The sequence below is a fragment of the Rattus rattus genome, chromosome 2 (genome assembly GCF_011064425.1).
Source record: "Rattus rattus isolate New Zealand chromosome 2, Rrattus_CSIRO_v1, whole genome shotgun sequence".
NCBI lineage: Eukaryota > Metazoa > Chordata > Mammalia > Rodentia > Muridae > Rattus > Rattus rattus.
Window position 1 is genome coordinate 40,325,565 of NC_046155.1, and position 16,868 is coordinate 40,342,432.

Sequence of the window (16,868 nt, forward strand, 5' to 3'; positions counted from 1 at the left end):
ACTTCGTGCTTTGGAAATGTGCTTCTCTGCAGTACGCAGTGTGTCCCACATGCCTCAGCAAAGGGGGAAAAATGAGGAGCAGGATTCTGTTTTCAACAGCCACGGTCCCGCCAGCACAGGTGCATGCTGCAGCGCCCACCAAATACAAAGTTGTGGGTGGGACTCTAAGGAAGAATAAGGGTGACCTTATCCAGTAAAACTGTCCCAGGCTGGGAGGCTTTTGGTAGTCAAAAACTCACAAACGAACAACACTGTTATTTATAGTTACAGACATACCAAGCAAGCCTTGCCGTTAGTTTGATAAAATAAAAATGAGCGATTCTTTAAATCTGGTTATTTTTGTGCCAGTGAAAAACATGCAAATTATTTAGACAATCAGACGTTATTTGAAACCCACTTATGTGATGTACTGTCAATGTAAAAGGTGTCAGAACTGATCCACGCTGACATACACTATTGTCACAAGGGTTTTCAAAGATCTTTTTTATACAAGTAAATTGCCCTAATCGAGCGCCACAGCGCATCGGTGTGCTATGAAGATTCGTGAGAAATCACACCCAGAAACTTTTCTAAAAATTTTAACTGCAAGAAGATGGGCTAAATTTCTCTTTGGGGCTTTTTACCACATGGTTTCATAGCTGTTAAATGACAAAGCAGTGAACAGGTCCAACGCTGGGCTTTACACCTGGTTCCAAATGTCTCACATTAGCGTCATGAGCCTCATCCATTAACTAGAATAAATCCTTCAGACCAGGGCAGGCCATGATCAACCATCACAAGAGTGCTACATGAAGTATTTTATTTTGTTCTGAATCTCACATAGAAATGGACCCTGTCTGAGGCTGCCATCAAACAAGCACAGGAATTATAGCCAGGTTGGGCAAGATCTGCTAGGAACTGGCAGGTGAGAGGAGGGGACTTGAGGGGAAAAGCTGGCACCAAATGGCAGGAAGGCCAAGTGGCCACTAAACCTTAGGTGTAGGAGGTTGAGTGGCATTTTTGCCCGACTGCTGGAAGGAGTCAAACCCGACGCCCGAGTTCACTATATGCACCTCAGCGAAGGTCACCACCTGTCAGGAGACACATCCACGAAATTGACTTCTAAAGGGCTAACAAACTTGTGACACTTCCAGGCTCCCAGATGGCCCTATGAAAACAGCCAACTGGCTTCCCCACTAACAGAGAATTCTGGAAACAGACATTAGAGGCTGGTCTTTGGCATGCATGGAAGCTGGAGCTTTTACTGCCCCTAATGGCCACCTGGTGGGTGAGCTGCCAGTCTTCTCATCACTACCCTTCATCCAAATATTTGGAAGACCCATGCTGGAGATTGTGAGCTGTTCGGCTGTGTGTGAGGCTTACTTGGATGCTTCTCGGGCTACTGACCAATAGATTAAGCAGCAACTGTTGAGGTTGTCAGGAAGTTCAAATGGGAATGACTGAAGAGCAGTGTTCAATACTCTGATCAGTTCTACAGCTCCATTTCACCGTTACACACAATAGCCTCATAGCAAGCTAATTTGGATTGAAATTTTTCCTTTTTTGAGGCAGGGTTTCTATGTAGCCCCGGCTGTCCTAAAACATGCTACGTGTACCAGCCAGCCTCAGATTCAGAGATCCCCCTGCCTCTGCTTCTTGAGTGCTGGGAGTAAAGGCACACAATACATGCTCACTTTCCTCTTGACAGGCTCTTGCCAACGTGACCTCAAACTTGTGGTAATCCTCCTGTCTTAGCTTCTAAGTGATGGGATTATAGGCCTGTATCGTCATGTTCTGCACAAATAAACTAAAAACTGTATTTCAAATCTAAATCCAGGGTTGGCTGGAGAGATGGCTCATCAGTCAAGAGCACTGGTTGCTCTCCCAGGACTTAGGTTTAATGCTCAGCTCCACCAACATCTGGAATTACAGTCCCCTTTTTGGCCTCCTTGGGCACCAGGCACACATAGTGGTACAGGCATATGTGTAGGCAAAACACTTGTACATACAAAATAAACAAGTCTAAATCTCGTGGGGAAAGTGGAAGTCGATTTAGAGCAGGCTTTATGATCGCAAACTGCTCAACTTGGCTCTACTCTCCATGCTCATGTGTTACCCTTCAGCATCGTTGGCCCCGTGGGAAATCTCTAGGTGGTCGTTTAAGTCTGTGTCCTGTCTGGCTTGTCACATCGTCATTCCTCTGCCCAAATGCATCCGATTATTTGCAGCTGCTCAGATCCCTTCAGATCTACATTGAATCTGCTTTACTTCCCTACCTGGGCCAACTCCCCATCCCCACCTCACCTCAGAGCAGGCAGTGAACCCTGGAACCGTGTTAGGCTCTCTGCTGGCTCATTCCTTCCTTTCCACCACTGAGGTGACGCGCTGAGCTCTCTAAAGAAGATATCTAATTACTGTTACAATCGCCATGTCTCTAAGACCATCTTAGCTCAAGGTGGTAGCATCCTAGGCCCACCATCGCCTCAAAGCTTCCTTTAGCCTTCATGTATCCCAGACACCCAATGCCTCTCAAGTTCTACGCTTGCAGCCTTCAACATCTACAATCACCCAACAGTCTTGCCTCTTCCACTTCTATGGCTCTCTCTAGAACACTTGGGTGGCCACAGACCTGCACCCTGTTTACACAGCCACATCTACGGAGCGTAAGCACTTCGGATCTGCCCTACTAAAGCTAATTTCAGTTGGCCTGACTAAACTTACCCACCCTGAATCAAGTGTATCTTTGTAGACTACTTTCCCAGGACTTCACGATTAGTCCTGTAGTAATGACTTAGACTGAACTACTGTGAGCTAACGAAAACCAGCCAGTTATAACTCTCCCTCAAGTCTAAAAAAAAAACCCTGTTCATAGAAAACTTTGAAAGTGTAAATCATTTCAGACAAATATTTCGAGTAATTCACAGACCCCACTTGGCTGAATATAGGCCCGTTTGTAATAAATTATGCTGAGTAGTTCCACTTCCTTCTGAATCCAGAAGCTGGGTATGTAACAACAGGCTTCCTTCTAAGGCACAGAATCTATGCCTAGTTTTCCAACCAGACAAGATCAGAAGTCAGCGAAACCTACATTAACCAACCTATATGGCTGACAGTGGTGCAAAGCTTATCTATAAGCAGTAAAAAAGAACAGGAAACACAACAGTTTTAAGAAGGAATCTTACTCTACCATTCTTTCCACTTTCCTGTACATCGTTTTCTTCACAACGCAGAAGAGGCAGGCATGGGAATTGGCCCTGAAACATCAAACCCTTCATCCCGGGAGTCAGCAAACTGTGCTGTTGGCCACTTCTGCAGCAGTGTCACACCTGGTCACGTCCTAGAGTTCTGTGTGCATTGCTCTGTAATGCCTGAGTTCTCATGCAGACCGCATGGGCCCTGACAACTGCTGAGTCCTGAGTTGCCTAACTGTGGGATGACGCCATCAGTCACATCCTGGCAGGCAGGCTGATGATGCCAAGTCATCTTACCCCTCATGCCTCAGTTTACCTGTTTCACAAAGGAAAGAAAGCAAGCATCCAAGGGAAGTACATTTAATTTTTATTACTTTAAAAAAAAAAAAACTCCAACTTTAGATAAATTAACAGACTAGATTAGAACTCAATTGTGTCTGATACATCATATGAGGGATTTCTAGTACTAAAAAGCCAACTGGAATACACAAACCCAGTGTGTATAAAATGGAAGTGACAAGGGCGAACACCATGTCTTCCCACCTGCTGACTGCCCATGGAGGTTGTAGGTTCAAGGTGAGCACAGATGAGAAGCCCAAATGAGACTGTTTGTATAAGAAAACTCTGCTGTCCTTCAGAGAACCTTTTACCTCCTGACATTTAGCTCCGACTTACAGCATTTATAAATTTGCAAACAACCTAAGCTAGTGAGGGGTAATCACAAACTGTGCCTCGCCTAGTCCACCGCAACTTCACTACCAGCCTCTATGGCAACTGTGAAGTAAGTTTTGACCTTTGCACACTGCACACAGGAGGGACGTTAAATGAGGAAGCCTTTAGGCATGCTCATCTAGACCGTAAGGCATGCAGAGCATCTGCAGGTGTGTGCCCCTCTTCTGTTCTACCCTAGATTTCTGCAAATCTAGTCTAGTCTTCAATACTTCAATACCAATCCTCTGATCACTAACACCTTCACTAAAACAGCTTAGCTACAGAATCGTACATGACAGAAAACATGAACATCTGTGCTTCTGCACATCCTCCTCCTCTCACATGTTCCAGAGAGAGAGAGAGAGAAGCACTAAAATGTTCACATCTCAACTTAAAACCCAGATACAGGTTTCTACAAAAGGCTTTTGCCCATAGAATTCACGTATAGAAGCCCTTCAGTATGTAGCTATTCCTAAACAAATTACATTAATATACTTTTTCCTTTTTATACTTGTAAAAATTGAGTAAGTTTAAAAATAACCTCTGCAGGACATTTGGCATAGAGTGATTAGTAAACATTTAGGAAACAAATGCTTTATCAAAATGAGCACAACTTGTGGATAAACCCTTAAAACAAGAGCTTTCGGAAGAACTGTTACCGTTAGAAAGAGGGCCACCCATCGCTAGTGGAAACACAAAGACACCAGCCGTGAGGCACAGACAGCACATACAATGATTCTACGGGCATGGGTTTCTCCACAAACCACTGCGGTGGTCTGGGAGCCTACACAATACACTAGCACACTGAGCATCTCTGCAGTCAGCTCCTTACTGCCCTTTCCTGCTTTTGTCCTTGGGAGGCCAGCATGAGGATGGCAGTGTCTAGTGTAACTAACACTCAGGAAGCATGCTTAAAGACACAGTATGTTCTTAGTGTTTGATAATATCCAAACTGTCAGCTGACAAACTGAGCAGATATTAGTAAACTAAATACAGCATTAATGGAGTACAAAAGCCCATTCTAATTAACATAAGTGATATTGTTTGAACTATTCTACTAACTGAGAACTAGTGAGAGCTAAGTCACCTGCGACCATGTCACCCCTGTGTGAAATTATAAACCAATCAATACAAGTCATTTTATAAAGGATCTTTCAAAGCAGTTTATATCCGTTTTAATGCTCTTAATACATTTAAAAATTATTTTTCATTGCAGACTTCAAAGAACTCCAGAGTTCCACAGCAGAACAAATATGTGCACCTGAAACCTCCATGTTCTCTGAAAACCCCACACCTTACCTGCATGATTATGAAAAACATTTTATTAAGGCAAAAACTAGCTGTTCAACTTATGTATACTCTATTAGACAGAGAGTTTGCCTCGTTTTTAGAATAGAATGTCATATCGTGCAAGACAGTCCTGACACTATGTAGCTGAGGGTACCTTTGCACTTCTGATCCCCCTGCCTCTACCTGCTGAACACTAGGATTGCAAACACACGCTGTCACGTCCAGTTTACACAGTGTGGGGCTGAAGCCCAGTTTTATATAAGCTGAGCAAGCGCTGAGCTACACCCCCAGCATGTAGACTACACCCCCAGCATGTAGACTAATGTTTAAAAGTTACACAGAATAAACAAACAGTGCCCTTTATCAAGACCATAAGGTCAGGCAAGAAACAGAAATAAGAATTAGTAAGTGACATTGAACCCAAGATTCTGGGTTAAAGATGACTGACCGTAGCTCTATTCACACTGCTTACAGCTCTTACCCGAAACCCGAAAGATGTCACATGCCTCAGCTTAAGACACAGAGCCCATCGATTTATAAAATAACTCATGTAACCATGAATGCATGTTTCACACGAAGTGTAACACAGATGACCCGAGTCTCTCTAAAACCATCAATAGCAAACTACTAAAGCAGAAACTCAATGATTCTAGGAAAATTTCACAATATGGGCAGATCCTGAAAATATATGTGCAAATGAAAATAATTTCTTTGAGATTACTGTAGCCTTTATTTATCACCCATTAAATGAGCTAACATTACGGTCCCTTCTACTTTACATGGCACAGCAATCCAATGAATGTTCAGACTTGTATGTCACAATTTTATATAAAAAAAGATACTTATACTTTCTAACTGTATGTAGCCAAGCATTCACTTTGTTTTTTATCCCCTGAAGCAGTGTCTTCTAGAGTAGAACAGAACTCAGAGTGAGCAGTAACTCCCTCTTGAGCCCGTTCTCAAATTCATCACAAGCTTCCTTCCGTCTTAGCTCCCGTGGTCCTACGATTATAGGCATAAACCTACCACACCTGGCTCTGAGTCTGGGGATTTTAATAGGTGTCCTCTATATTTAAAAAGTATGCTTTATATTTTATTTTTTAAAAATTGGATTCTATGATGTGGCCTTCTGAGCAGGTTCTTCAAATTATAAACACATCTACTGTCACAAAACAATTTGGTCAGGAAATTTTATTTGAACATTCTAAAGCAAGAATGCTTCAGATGTTACTTAAATGTCCCAGACAGGATTAACAAAATTAAATGTTTCTAAATTACAAATTTAGCTCCAGTAGGAGTTTCATAAAAGAAGAAAACAACCCCCTCCCAAAAGAAGTATGACACACACATTCTGAAGAAACCCCAATGTTTCATGCAATGGTAGGCAAGATGTAGAAGGCCACCCAAACCCATCCGTTTCTACACCAGTCATCACCCCAAAGAGTCCTCCAGTCAATCTGTACATCCAAGTGCATCCGGGAACCTACACCTACACGACATTATTAATGTTATATACATTTATTGCCCCCCTTGGTTTTTTTTAATAATTTCTTATGTAAAGCCTTCATTGAAACCCAAAAAGAAAAAAAAAAAAAAAAAAGGATGTAAGACTAACTTGGGGGTAGGGAGGGGAAGATAATCACTTTAGACATTCAGTTAAAATGTAAATTATCTAAATCTCCAAATGTTTAATAAAAACAAGCATCTTCTCCATTTAACACTTTGCTTGCTAACTGTACAGTAAATTGTATTATAGAGAGTACATCTCTATTTTCATACTGTATCTTCTTTGGATGGAATTGAGAAAGCTGGTTAATTTTAAGATAAATAAATGAGATTGATCCAACTAAGATTAAGATGACAGCAGATATATTCCATGCAGAATTTAATAGTTTTTAATTTGTTTAAAAAAAAAAAAAGATGCAGTTGAATGGAGGGACGACCAAAACAGGGCAAAAAGAACCCAGGTTCAATATATAAAAACGCCCACAGCACATCAACAATGGCAGTAAAAATAAGAGAAAAAGTAATCTTTCTGGAACATCATTTTTCAATACATAGAAACACCAAGTGCCAGGAAGATTTCTGCGTATGGAATTTTAGCATCCGAGTTTCCCTCTAGTTATTTTATTGGAACAAATGCTTTAAATAAACTATTTGTCCTCTTCACTGAAGAGAGCTGGTCTATTTCATCTTTAATGAGCTAGTTTGGGGAAGATTAGCCATGTACTGTAGTAAAGCCTACTGCATAAAATCCAAGCATCTGCTGTGAACAGTTGGAGAAAGCAGTCAGTAAGAACCTAGGATCAATGGAAACAGATGTTACTTGAAGCCATCCACAAAAGAGACCCACAAAGTACCCAGTGTTAAGCCCAAATCTCTTCTTGCAATTATTCTTCTTTTCTGTGCAAGTTCCACCCTCGTGAAAGAGAAACTGATCCGAAGTTCCAGGCTGTCTCAGGTGTCTAGTCAATTTTCACATTAGTATAGATTTTTCGAACAAAGGCACTTGTTCCCATGTAACCGATTGCTCCTGCAAAAATAAAATGACATATTTTTAAACAATGGGACTAGGGTCTGCCATTCACAAATATTAAAATGTTCTAGAGAGGTCTACTCCTTTTTCAAGGTAATGTCTTTATGTTGGCATTCCAGAGTAATGTCTCTCTGAATTTCTTAAATGGTATCATTTGCTTTAAAAGCATCTGTTACAGCCAAACCTACCCTATTATTTAGAGTCGAATCACAATTACTATAAGTACGGTCAGTAACTGTGGATTAATGAGGCTCACAAGAGAGTGACTTGATACTGACAGATCCAGCCCATTAAAGCACTATTACTTTTTTAATTTAATTTAATTTTTTTTTTTTTTTTTTTTTGGACAACAGTCTTTCTATGTAGCCCTGACGATCTTTGACTTCTGGAACCTTCTGCCTTAGCTGTGTAGGTGCTGGTATTAGAAGTGTGAATGACCATGCACGGCAATATCAATATATACTTCCAAAACCATACAGAGCCATAAGAAGAAGTAACGAGGGAAGCTTCGGGGACTGAGAGAAGCAAGACCCAGAAGTGTTGAAGCTCTAGGGAAAGTACTTTCTATGTCTCCTTTTCATATGTAGGTTATAAAAGCTGCACAAAGATCATATACTTAAGGGAATACACAAAAGAGAGAAGTAAGTGGCTCAGGAGTTTTAAACTACTGGTTTCAAACAATGACTCTTAAATAGGGTTCACAATTTCAGACAGCATTTTTAATGAAATATTAACCTTCTGTGTCTAAAAGACCCCAGCACATGGAAGTTACTGAATGATCATTTGTTGACTAAGTGAATGAATGGCAGATGAATGAATGAACAAACCAAGTAGTCTATTTAGACAAACACTTGGGGATACTTTTGTTTTGCTTTTTAAACTCAAGGACTCTGGATAGGTGATCATCGACTACTTTTCACTGGATGTATTCCTTAAAATTTTTAAATTAATTTTCTCTGAATTAATTAATTAATTAGTGCACAGCCTGACTCGTCACTCTTCTAACAGTACCAGGGATCGGCTCCAAGGGGTTTTGCATGCACTCTGACAAGCACTCTGAGCTACACCCACATCCATGAACCAATTGTATTCACCAAATTGGCAAATCTCAAGGTAACAAAACAGATGAGCAAAAGCTTTCTTTATAAAGGAATCTCTGCTAGCAAACAGAAGATTTAGAGTATTACAGAGGACTGAAACCACCTAAGGTGGGCAAGAACTATAGATGGCTTCCAACTTCACATGCACACATCTGTGTCTCCAATAGAAATCTACAACCCTCTGCTTTAACATCCTTGGATGAGCACTGAGTATGAAAGGTTTATTTAGCTTGAACTACGATTTTATAGGAAGCTTGCAACAGGGTTACACGGCAAGACTTCAGGGATATGATCAGCCAAGTCCACCATGGAGAACTGAACAGGTATGCTGTACCTGCTGCCAGTAGCCTGTGCTGCCTTCCAGATGCTGGATCTTCCCAACAGAAATCATTCAGGCAACACCTGACACCTGCTGACAAAGCAACCCTTCCAATGACCACACGCTTTAAAAGGCCAATGTTAAAGCAGCGTGTGCCACACACCTGCAACCCTCACTACCTAGGCTAAGGCCAGAGGACCATCTGCTTACTGACTAAGTTTAAGCCTAGCCTGAGCAATGCAGCAAACACAGCATCAAAACAAGACAATTCCCACTGAACGAGAAATTAATCACATAATTCTGTGCTATGTAGCATGATTAGAAGAATATATACAAAAATTGAAATTAATCAGCCAGCAGGACAGATTTTAAGGGAGAGTCAAAAAGCATGAACGCAAACTTCTGAATTCATTTTGATGCTCCTGATAAAGCAAAAGAACAGGATTCCTTAGTTTTTATTTAATTATTACTGGGAGAGTCATTTGGGCCACACGGCCCATGGAGGTCAGAAGACAATTCTTTGGAGTCGGTTCTCTGGTTCCAGTGATCAGACTGCGGTTTGTTAGGCTTGAGAAGAAAACACTTACCACACATTATCCCCAAGGCTGTGCTAAATACCGCCATATATCCAAAGTAAAATGATGTTTGAAATAAGCCATACATCCTGCAATACAAGAAAATAACAGTCAACACATAGATTTTTCTTTCAGTCTGAGGCTTTACGTTTTAAGGGACAAGTATAGTTTCCTAAGACATGAGAGAAAAACTCAACTTACTTTGTTTTGAAAAAATAGTAGTAAAAGGAATACATGTAAACATAGATTGCAGTTGATGCAGCAGAGAGGAAACTTGTCCATTGCCTGAAATAAAAAACGGAATTAAAACAAATTATGCTTTTCGAAAGAATAGCACTCAAAATTATAAGGCAAAGAAGTTTACAAAAATAGTCTTTGTAATTCTGTATGCTTAAAAACAAATACTTGTACCTTATACTTAAATAGTAACAGAGCAGAGCCAAGGAACTAGGAATTCCCAAGTCTGGTCAGGTTCTTTGAGTGACTTAAAATATTCCAGTTCCCTTTTTAGACTGAAGTTTAAAACAGAAAGATGCTTCTTCCCGAGCTCAATGCAGAACACTGTGCAGAGCTATTTCACACAGGACAGAGAGCTCTGGCTGACTTTCCCAGAAACTTCTCATCGCCCTCACAGCCCGAGAAGCAGCTTCCCGCTGTTCTTCATTTCACTCCTCCTTTCATTTGCCGCCCCAGGGCTGGGACTGCGAGTGTGCCCTGCCCTGCCCAGGCCTCTGTTCTCTCAAGCAGCACAGTCTGCAGTCCTCTCTTCAGCTTACCAAGTGTTAGAGGCAAACCTATTTTAAGATATTAACATACTGGCTGAGTGTGGTGACACACCTTTAGTCCCAGGACCTGGGAGGCAGAGGCAGGAGGATATCTTTGAGTTTGAAGACAGCCTGGTCTATATAGCAAGTTCCAGTATAGCCAGAGCTGCTTAACAGAGACCCTGTCTCCAAGACCAAACAATAAAAAAGATACTATAATCCTGACAGGGTCCACCGGAAGCACTTACCACCTATAGTCCTCTGCATTTAGCAGGAAGTATGTGCAGACGATGGTCACACAGACAGTCACAATGCACAGGATGACCAGCACCAGCATCATGAAACCATAGACATAGTAGATCTTATATGCCCAGAAGGACGTGAAGATGAAGTACCTGACAAGAGGCAAGAGGACATCCTTGAAGCTCATCTGCCCTCACGGCAAGTTATCTTGGCTCTCGCCTTTATGTCAACTTGTTATCATCCTTCCAAGTAACTCCCAACAGTTTCTCTTAACTCTCATTTATTAAATATTAAAAAGATTTATTCTTTTTAAAGAGCAGACTCTTTAAAAAGGCATTTATCTCTGAGCAAAATGACTAAATTAGCAGCTTACAGAAGTTAAAATGTGAGTTAGACATACGGCTGAGCAGGTAAGAGCACTGACTGCTCTTCCAGAGGTCCTGAGCTCAATTCCCAGCAACCACATGGTGGCTCACAACCATCTGTAATGGGGTCCGATGCCTTCTTCTGGTGTGTCTGAAAACAGCTACAGTGTACTAACATATTTAAAACAAGTAAATCTTAAAAAAAGAAAAGGTAAAACGTGGAAGGGAACAAATGAGAACAGCCCCGATCTACATCTGTGAAACAAAGCCAATCCCTTCATTCTTCCATTTTTTAAGACACAACACTACCCAAGTAACATATTTCAAATTTTATAAAACATTCTACTAAATAGAAAAACAAGTGATAAACTAAGAATATACAGAATTAGAAAAGAAAACAAACAAACTAGGAAGCCCAAGTCGGACAGAGACTGGCACTGTGTTTAGAGGACAGTGGGAGAAAGAGCAGCAATATTTTTCATTAAGAAGAAAAAAAATCTCTTTAAAATCCATTGCTCGAACATCCTTAATTCAGAACACAGTCCTTTAGTTCTTTTTAAAAAAATTCTCTCCTATTTTGTAATCCACTTATTCAATCACATATCCTTTCAAAAACTATTTACAAATCCCTTGTTACAGATGAAGGGGTGACATGAGAAAGTTTGAAGAGAAGAAGGGAAGGGGGAAATCATGTAATTATATGCAATCTCAAAAAAATAAAATAAAATAAGACATTTATTTTATGCACTTCCCTTTAAAGCAAGCAAGCAGTAAAGATGAGCACTGTAGGGAACATCACTACTGTCTAGGAGGTTACTCCCTGGGGAAAACTTGTGACGAGCCAACCCCGGCCTCCGATGTGCACTCCACGAGGGCGGCTCCTCTACAGGCCTGGGTGAGACGCTGGCAATGCAGTGAGGACTAGACCAGGCCCGTGGGGATGGGGTGGGGAGCCAGCAGAAACTCAAATAGGAAACAACAGAAGCAGGGGACTGGCTCTAAACAAAGGAATTCATTAAGTAAATAAGCAAACTAAATATTCTGGGGACAGCAGACACTGCTTAAAGCACTGAACTGTTCTTGCAGAGGACCTGAATTTGATTCCAGCATCTACACAGCGGCTCCCACCCTCTGTAGCTCCAGTTTCAGGGGATCTGACGCCCTCCTCTGGCCTCCACAGGCACCAGGCAAGCACACAGTGCACACATGCATGATGAATGTAGGCAAGTATTCACACACATACATGTAAAAGGACAGAAACAAACAAGAACAAAACCCCTCAAAACCTTCATCATGGCCGGATCTTCAACAAAAGGGCAAAAACTAAGAGAATGAATAGAATCAGCCCCTAGGAACCTCCAGCTGGCCACAACATGGAGGGAGCGTATGATCTCACCTCGATGGAAAGTCCTTAGCGAAGATCGGCATGAAGAGACGCAAAGGTAAACATACAAACACAATAAAACAAGAAACCTGGACTCAAGTTAAACATGTCACTCCAGGAGGACAGGGTGTGAAGAAACTAAAATCAACATGATCTGAGAGAGCAGAGGAGGTAACGTAAGAGAGAGCCTAGGCAAGCAGGAGAGGCTGTGACCTCAAGTTACTAGGAGAACTGGAGTGAGGGGAAACAGTAAAGGGTAAGTCGGAGTGAGGCTTGTCAGAGAAGTACAGAGTTCCAAATTGGTTCTATTAAAAAAGAGTGACACTGTCCAGTCCCTTCCAGGTACCCACAAATTCCTGAAGGATACCCACAGCTGATAGGCAACAAAAGACACCTTTCTATTTATGTATTTATACTTAGGAGTTGTGCTGGTTATGCTCTGTCAACCTCACACAAGCTAGAACAATCTGGGGAAAAGTTGCTCAATTGGGAGAATGCCTCCATCAGACTGGCTTGTAGGCAAGCCTTTGGGGCATTTCTGGTTGATATGAGAAGGCCAAGGACACTGCTACCCCTGGGCAGGTGCTATTGGGTTATACAAGACAGTAGGCGGAGCAAGCCACAGGAGCAAGCCAGTAAGCAGGATTCAGTTTCTGCCTTCAGGATCCTGTCCTGCCTTTCACTGTGGATTGTGACTGGGATGTATATGCCAACTACATCCATCTCCCCAAGCTGGTATTTTATCAGCCAAAAAAAAAGCAAACTGAGGCATAAAAATTGTACCAGGAATGAGCACATTGCTGTAACAGACCTATGTTATTATGGGAGAATTCTGAAAGGAGTCTGGAACATTAGGCTGAAAAGCCATGGAATGAGTGTTCAGGACTTTATGGGCTGTTGTGGGAACTTGAAAATAATGCTGAGAAAGTGCAGATGATGGAGAACCGGCTTATGAAGTTTCAGAGGAAGTTTTGAGAATCCCTCAAATAGTCAGTCTATTGGGCTTTTTCTGTAGGTACTTTGAATTAAGAATCTGTGCTTTCTGGTGAACTGGTGCTTATGAATCAGCTGTGATTAACAAGAGACACCCACCCCTGAAGTGAAACCTTTGCCTTCCTGAGCAATTGAAGCTGGTTAATTAAAGGAACAGCATCACTAAAGTGAAGTCCTCTGGGAGCATTTCCTTGGTGTCAGCACAAATGGCTGTGGTTCGGAGAGGCCAAAGCTGCATCTCGCTGCGTCTCCAGCTGGCAGCTGCACTGTAAATGTGGCACGAAAGCTCAGGACTGGAGAGGTCAAGGAGAGAAGTGGAGGCTGGCACAGCGAGAGGCCAGAGGCCTTGCTGACCGTGCAGCCCCAGCATAAGCAGTGCTGCGCAGTGAGCCACTTGGAGCCTACGAGCTTGCTCTGTGGGGGGCAGAGCCAGAGCAGTGGGAATGCCCACGCCCTGGAGCCCAGAAGGTTGTGAGTGAACCACAGGTGCTCGACACCGAGCGGTCTGCACTGGTAAGGGTCTGGGTTTGGTCTGAATTGATTAGGACTGTGCCCTCGCTGGTTCTTCTCTCTCAAGAGTAAAGCAGAAGCTTGATTTTAGAAGAGTATACAGTTGACATTTTGGATTTTTAAAGGATTCTTAGATGTTTAAGTGTTGAAAAATTTAAACACTATAGGACTTTTATAGTTAGTTATGTTTTATATTGTGCGACTGATATGAGATCTTGGGTGATAAACAAAAAGGGAAAATTATGGTTAAATGGTGATGTATTTGTGTGTCAAGCGGATAAAGGGTCAACTGTGCTGATTAAACTTTTGTTTTTAGTTTTTGTTTTTGTTAGCTTGACACCAGATAGGATAATCTGGGGGGGCTTATCAGATTGGCTTGTAAGCAAGCCTTTGGGGCCTTTTCTCGTACAATGATTGATTTAAGAAGCTGGGACCACCGCAGGCAGTGGAGCAGGACTGAACAGAACAGGCTGCATAAGCCATGGAGAACAAGCCAGGAAGCAGGGCTCTTCTTCATCTGTCTCAGCTCCTGCTTCCAGGTGCCCGCTGTCCTCTTCATGATGTACTGTGACTTAGATAGACTTTCTAACCCTGAGTTAAATAAAATTATTTCTTTACAAAAGTTAGCAACCTCAGTATTTTATCACAGATGTGCAAAACTGACTTCAGAAAGACCACCTTATCTGATGACTCTGTACCAATCTAACAGACTCTAATTCTTAAATTCTTGTCATAACTAAATCTTTCAAAACACAAAAATGTTGTCGAAACTTACATTTCAATAAAGATTGAGCCAAAAGGTAAAATTCCTCCCAGGCAAACAATAACTGCAGGCTCCATGAACCTGGAAAATATTAAAATTAACATTACATTTCTAGCACGATTTTCATAATATGTACAAATCTCAATTAATAGGTGGCATTTCATACTTTAAAATTCATGTCAATGGATAAAGACAAACCAATAAAAGAAAAATCAAAATCCAAACAGGCATAAAAATGTGAGTGAGACTTCAAATTCGTCATCACTTACATCCAGTATTAAAGCCTGAGTGAAGTATTTGAGGAAGACACACTGTTTCTACTGGCAGAACAAAAAACACATTATTTACTCCCAGTTTCCCAGTTTTTGTAACTTCTGAGAATTCTATAGGCATTTACTTACAGAAATTAAAAAGGGGAGGGGAAAAAAGAAGTCCAGTGGCCCCGATCTGAAACAAGTTCTCTTAAACAGCCTTGCCAGCTCTTTCCACTTTCTTCTTGGCTCTGATTCCCTTCCAACAGATTAAATAACGGACATTTTGTCCGTTCTGATTCGTGAGGATAAAAGACTAAGAGTGAAAATTCAAGCCTCATCCCTTCTAGTCAACGCTCCTGGAATGAAATCGCTGATTCTCTACCTGGAATGCTTTCACTTCATGTTCTCCTTCCAGTAGGCACGGGCCGTTCTCAAAGCCTCGCTTTCCTTTGTATTTCAGAATGACTGACTCTCCTTCCCCCATCGGGATGACTCAACGTCCTCCACCACAGAACTGACAACACTGTACTGTAACTCTCTACTGACTTACGGCACTGACTACGCTGTACTGTAACTCTACTGACTTACGGCACTGACTATGCTGTACTGTAACTCTACTGACTTACGGCACTGACTACGCTGAACTGTAACTCTCTACTGACTTACAGCACTGACTATGCTGTACTGTAACTCTACTGACTTCCGGCACTGACTACTGTAACTCTACTGACTTACGGCAGATACCACTTGCCTAGGTCTTCCCAAGACCTAGAACAGCATCTGGACAAGCAAAGATACCAAACTGTTAACTCTGGGGTGAGCAAACTAAACAAACAAAACAAAAACAAAAACAATCTCAAAACAAGAAAAGACAGAAAGAAAAAAACAAACTTAAAGTCATTTATTATCGTTTTCCTTGTTTTTATAGAAAGCCAAGGTCCTGAGGTTAAAACTGATCCATCCTAGGTAACCATCCCATATGATTTTGGTTCCCATATGGTTAAAAACCAACAAGAAAATGATGCCACAGTCGAGCCTTCCTACACCTCCAGTGGCTATGGATTGGTGAGGGCACACGTTGCTTAGCCTCTCCCTAACGCACTTCTCAAAGACCTCCCCGGCTTCTGACTAGGCTTCTCCTTTTCTTCCCAGCAATGAGTTCAGCACAAGAATATTGACGGGACCTAGTAATATAATACCGACTTAGGGGAAAGTAGTTTAAAAACTCTTTCTGAAAGTTTCTTATCGTACCAATATAACAAACACAAGCACATAGTAATTCCTAAAATTGGAATAGGTCACTCTCCTCCTAATCAAAGCTTTTAGACTATGGGTCATAAAACTGAATGTGTATGTTGTAAAAATTCAACAAGAGTAAAAGGTTTGGGAACATTCAATGACCAAAAATTAATTCAAAATCAAACAAATATGAACCCAAGGTGTTTCTGGCAGTGCTCACCCATGTTGCACCATGGGACTTCATTGACCCTTGGTCCTTGATGCCACGTAGCACTGACCAATGCTATCTGAAACACGGCTCAGATTCCAGTCTACAGTGTTACAAACTGCAATGTTTACTATTCCTACAAACTTTTCTGTTTATAGGAAGATAATGGTTTAGTTATGGAAAACAAAGACTTTTAATGTTTTCCTATTATCTTTTTTAGCACAGAAGTATCAAATTAGTGTATCTTTGGATTGTTTTGTGTCTTGATCTTAACTCATCTCTCAGCTGGTAGACGTATATGGGAATGAACAGGCCAACGTTTAGAATACAGTATCTGGAAGGAAAAGGAGAGTATAAACTAGTAGTTGGCACATCTTTCAGCAGTTGAGAGGGTTTCAGAGTTTGCTGTTGATATGGCCTCGTCGTAACGACTGCTCTGTCTAC

At 41.5% G+C, this 16,868-nt stretch overlaps 1 protein-coding gene across 2 annotated transcripts in view; it reads right to left on the minus strand.

Annotated features, from left to right (window-relative positions):
- Positions 1–6,347: 6,347 nt before the first annotated feature.
- Positions 6,348–16,868, minus strand: part of Tm9sf3 (transmembrane 9 superfamily member 3) — a 53,893-nt gene continuing 43,372 nt past the window's right edge. For both annotated transcript variants that reach the window (XM_032891952.1, XM_032891953.1), the window contains exons 11-15: positions 14,736–14,804; positions 10,714–10,860; positions 9,903–9,986; positions 9,714–9,790; positions 6,348–7,704 (exon numbers count right to left, since the gene is read on the minus strand). In XM_032891952.1, the coding sequence (XP_032747843.1) occupies positions 7,637–7,704; positions 9,714–9,790; positions 9,903–9,986; positions 10,714–10,860; positions 14,736–14,804 (445 nt within the window). In that variant the 3' untranslated portion in view covers positions 6,348–7,636. The remainder of the gene's footprint in view (positions 7,705–9,713; positions 9,791–9,902; positions 9,987–10,713; positions 10,861–14,735; positions 14,805–16,868) is intronic.